This window comes from Penaeus vannamei, chromosome 28 (genome assembly GCF_042767895.1).
Source record: "Penaeus vannamei isolate JL-2024 chromosome 28, ASM4276789v1, whole genome shotgun sequence".
In the NCBI taxonomy this organism is placed as follows: Eukaryota; Metazoa; Arthropoda; class Malacostraca; order Decapoda; family Penaeidae; genus Penaeus; species Penaeus vannamei.
In genome coordinates this window covers 14425276-14430275 of record NC_091576.1, presented here as the reverse complement: position 1 = coordinate 14430275, position 5000 = coordinate 14425276, and the positions used below count along the sequence as shown (strand labels likewise).

The 5000-nt window shown below is 36.0% G+C and overlaps 1 protein-coding gene across 1 annotated transcript in view; it reads right to left on the bottom strand.

Moving 5' to 3' along the window:
- LOC138867089 (uncharacterized) overlaps nucleotides 1–2126 on the bottom strand; it is a 2350-nt gene extending 224 nt beyond the window's left edge. Inside the window, exon 1 of the mRNA XM_070141531.1 lies at nucleotides 987–2126. Coding sequence (XP_069997632.1) covers nucleotides 1047–2126 — 1080 coding nt within the window. The 3' untranslated portion in view covers nucleotides 987–1046. The remainder of the gene's footprint in view (nucleotides 1–986) is intronic.
- Between the last annotated feature and the right edge of the window lie 2874 nt (nucleotides 2127–5000).

The following is a 5000-nucleotide window of genomic DNA, read 5'->3' as shown; positions in this document are numbered from 1 at the left end:
AATACAGTATATATATATATATATATATATATATATATATATATATATATATATATTATATTTGAAGTTTATGTGGTTGAAATGTATATAGACACACACACACACACACACACACACACACACACACACACACACACACACACACACACACATATATATATATATATATATATATATATATATATATATATATATATATATATATATATATATACATCAATCATATGTAAATGTATATATTTATGTACATGTATATATATGTATCTGTCTATATATATATATATATATATATATATATATATATATATATATATATATATATATATATATATATATATATATATACTACAACCACACACACACACATATATATTTATATATATATTAATAGATGAATATAGATATATAACTGTATATATATACACACATATATGGTAGAAAAAACACAATGCACAAACCAGATTTATCAAAAGAAGTGAGACACCAGTTCGGAATTCTCTTCGATTCCATCTTCGTGAATCGAGGATTCCGAAACTGCTTTTTTTTACCATTGTCTCAGCACGGCAGACTGTTTTCCATCCATATAGGTATACACATACACAAATCCAAGCATATATATATATATATATATATATATATATATATATATATATATACATATAGATATATATATACATACATACATACATACATACATACATATATATATATATATATATATATATATATATATATATATATATATATATGTATATATATATATTTCAAGCATATGTAGTCACACACACACACAGATATATATATATATATATATATATATATATATATATATATATATATATATATATATATAGATAGATAGATAGATAGATAGATAGATAGATAGATAGATAGATAGATATAGATAGATAGATAGATATAAATAGATATAGATATAAACATGTGCGTACATATGTGAACAAAAATATTGTAATCATATTACTTACCTTGGGTTCAGTTAGAGTAGAAATAAGTCTTCGTGATAGGGACTGAGAGGTGTAACACCATTAGTTGGCTGACGCGGAAGCGTCACTGGCTGAGGAGTAACCAAAGCCATTTAAGGAAGACATCATACTGAGCATGGAAGACATGTCACCCTTCGAAGGGTTGGCATCTGGTGTCGAGGGGGAGCCGTAGGAACCCTGGGGGGGAAGCGCTGAGACGAACTGGGAGTCGGCCCCAGCATCGGCCCCGGGAGTACCCTCTGGTGTTGGGGGGTAAACGACGTTATCTGAGGAGGGAAATTCTGATGGGGTGGATGCCGGTGGAGTCCCTGATGGCTGAGAATAGGCTGGTGGCTGTGACTGAAGCATGGTTGGTGGGAGCATTGATGGATAAAGTGGAAACATAGGGCGGTGAAGAGAGTACATTGGGGAATGAACAGGCAGCACTGGTGGATGAGGAGCTAACATAGGCAGCACTGGTGGATGAGGAGCTAACATAGGCAGCATTGGTGGATGAGGAGCTAACATAGGCAGCATTGGTGGATGGGGAGCTAACATAGGCAGCACTGGTGGATGAGAAAGGACCATAGGAGGGTGAACAGGCAGCACTGGTGGATGAGGAGCTAACATAGGCAGCATTGGTGGATGAGGAGCTAACATAGGCAGCACTGGTGGATGAGGAGCTAACATAGGCAGCACTGGTGGATGAGGAGCTAACATAGGCAGCACTGGTGGATGAGGAAGGATCATAGGAGGGTGAACAGGTAGCACGGGTGGATGAGGAGCTAACATAGGCAGCACTGGTGGATGAGGAGCTAACATAGGCAGCACTGGTGGATGAGGAGCTAACATAGGCAGCACTGGTGGATGAGGAGCTAACATAGGCAGCACTGGTGGATGAGGAAGGACCATAGGAAGGTGAACAGGAAGCACTGGTGGATGGGGAGCAAGTATCGCTGGTGGCGGGTGGTACATCATTGGAAGACTCACGGGTTGATGGCACATGGATGGGATAATGGAACATGAACCCGAAGAAAGAATCTGGGGACTGGGTGCCGGTTTGGCCTCGGTGTCGACCAGGATCCCTAGGACCAGCGCCACAACGAGCTGCAAAGTGACGAGACTGGAATAGCAAAGTGTCATGTCTTTTCGTGGTTTTGGGGTTAGTGTTTTTTGGATCATAATATGTATAGCAAAATTCGCAACAAGAACACGCTAACTTCCACTCATAAGGAATATATATTTGAACATAAAATTAGCGATCACAATAAAACAGTCATAGATTAGTTATACATAGTCAGTGAAATAGTTCTTCAATCGCTTTATTATAGTTCTTGGCGTGGGCATTCATATTCATCTCTCTTACCATTCTCAAAGCCATCTTGGGTATTGATGCTGATCCAAGAAGAAAGGAAAAGGAAATGTGGATGTCTTTCTTCACCATCGACTTATATACTATCATCCAGAAAAATAATGACAAACAAAAGGAAAAGACGTCAGAAGATAAATCAAAATCTGACAGGTGTTTAGAGTTGAGACATTGGACGATCATACTGTAGATCGTTTTGCAATAATGTTTGGATTTTTTTCCCCAGTTCCTAAGCAAAGATGATTGTATTGTGATTTTTATCAGAGGAACATGACTGATGTTGTCAGTCTCTTCCTGTAAGGTCAATTGCCTGAAAGGAGCAGCTGACTTCAGCATTCACCTATATTGGGTAGTATGGATTACTCTTTGAGAACTTTCATTAAAAAAAGTCACTCTAAAGACATCAAGCTTGTACTCTCTCTTTCACTCTCTCTCTCCTGTCCCTGTTTTTGTGGCTATATATTACTTGCAGGAAACTACGCGTAGTCAGCAAGGGCTTATCAGTATTGATAGAAAGCGAGAAAGGAAATCTTTGCCTTCACTAAACTGAAGAGTATATGTGCCTCTTTATTCATTTATTATTATTCATTTTATCATTTATTTATTTGTATTCTCTAGCTTAACTTTTCCATTACTCATATATCCATTTGCTTTGTTGCTGAGGAAAATTAGTAACTGCACAACGCCAATACTACTGATATCTAACGCTAAATATATATTAGTCATGCAAATATCTAACTCTTATTTTGGTAGAGCAGTGCCAGGCTATAGGGTCTAAAGGGCCCTTATAACATTTCCCATCCATCAGCACTCGTACCATTTGTGACAGAGTGTTTCTTGGCCTTTTTGTGATATCTCTTGCACATCTGAGCTGGCATGTTTGTAGCATTCATTCAGTGGTGATCTTAACATTTTCTGGTGTTTACAGGGTTGATACAATCTTACCCTGGGAATCTGAAGATGGTATGAGTGTCTCCAGAAGCCCTCTAACTTCATGATGAAGCCTTTTAAAGTGTTAATGTTTTCTACGGTTGAGGATTTTTTTTTATAGGCAGATGGCTTTGTTGACCTTGAATCCAGTTGGAGCTGCCAGGTCATGGCTGAGAAAACCCTTCGTCTTCAGTTTACCAAAACATGACAATATAGATATTAAAACACAGTTTACTAGTCTATTTAAAAAGTTAGCAGGCAACCAGAAACATATCTATGGTGCTCGAATCCTTGCAAAAGCTACATTGGGTTTCAGGAAGGACGAGGTCTGCTAGAGTTGTCGGAAGCCTGTGGAGTTTTTAAGCAATGACAAAAGATCTAAGCCTACATATTCACCACAGCCCACAGTTAAAACAAATAAACCCAATCAAAATGCAATTTAGACAATGAAAAGAAAGAAGTATTTTTGAATAATACAAAGAACAGTCCCCCTTTTTTTTGGGGGGGGGGGATAAAAGGTTTGTTTTGCATTGCTTTGTGGCATCCTTTAGCCAATGGTAAAGGATGCCACACAGATTTTGTAAGATAACACCTAGCCTTTAAAGAACCACAGGCAATGTTGAATACACAGTCTTTTTTCTGTAAGGCCACAACAATTGTTCTTCTTTTTCTTGAATAGCGAGCAAGTCTGGTGATAATGATGAAATGTCGGCGGGAGGGGAAAAAATCCCTGCACCAAAATAAGACAAGTGTACCTCCTACCTTCCAAAGATCAAAAGTAAAGGAATGTATCAGTTCCAGCCCCACCTGGAGGAAGTACAAATCTGTCTTACTACAAGTCTTCGAGGAGTTGGATGAAAACAAATTCTTTCAACCAGAATTTATTTTGGAAATTATTATTATTATTTTTTTTTATTATTATTATTATTTTTTTTTTTTTTTTTTTTTTTTTTTTGCTAAGCCTCCCGCGGACGTCATAATATCGGCGAGAATTTTGAAGAAAATACAAATTTTGAATTTTCTTCTTATTATCATTTTGAAAATAAATGCGGCGGATCCGCTATTAGAAAAAAAAAACTATGATATGCCTTTGTTCCCCACGTGCTGATACGTGCAAATCAATTTTGATTAGATGTCTGAGGCCTAAAATTGTATGGGTCAGTACAGAAGCCTTTACAAGTCTTTAAAAGGTATTTCTTCATAATGTGATAATATATAGGAATATCACAGTACCTTTAAATGTGGGTTGGCTGTACCTGTATTGTTATGTAACTATTATTTGTACGTTTTGATATATTGAATATAATCCTATTCATTTTATTTTTTATTTTTTACCATTAAAGCTATTTTTCAGTATCATTCTGTATGATATATTTAATATATAATACTCTTCATCCATGATGCAACAAAGACCTTGAAAATAGATTTTATTTCATCAATATTTTTTTATTATATATATATATATATATATATATATATATTTTTTTTTTTTTTTTTTTTTTTTTTTTACATGTAGGCTATCTGTTGAAACGCTATGGCTATGTTACCAGTTGCGTTATCAGGTGTATAGTAATTATTTTCATTATTATTACTTGTAAGGTAAACAACTGGTAGATATGTAAATACAACAAAGATCGCGGACATCCCATCCATAGTGGTTGCTTCTGGCCCGCGATACATATAGGAGAACGCCATTCAGCTCCAAGATAAAACTGGAA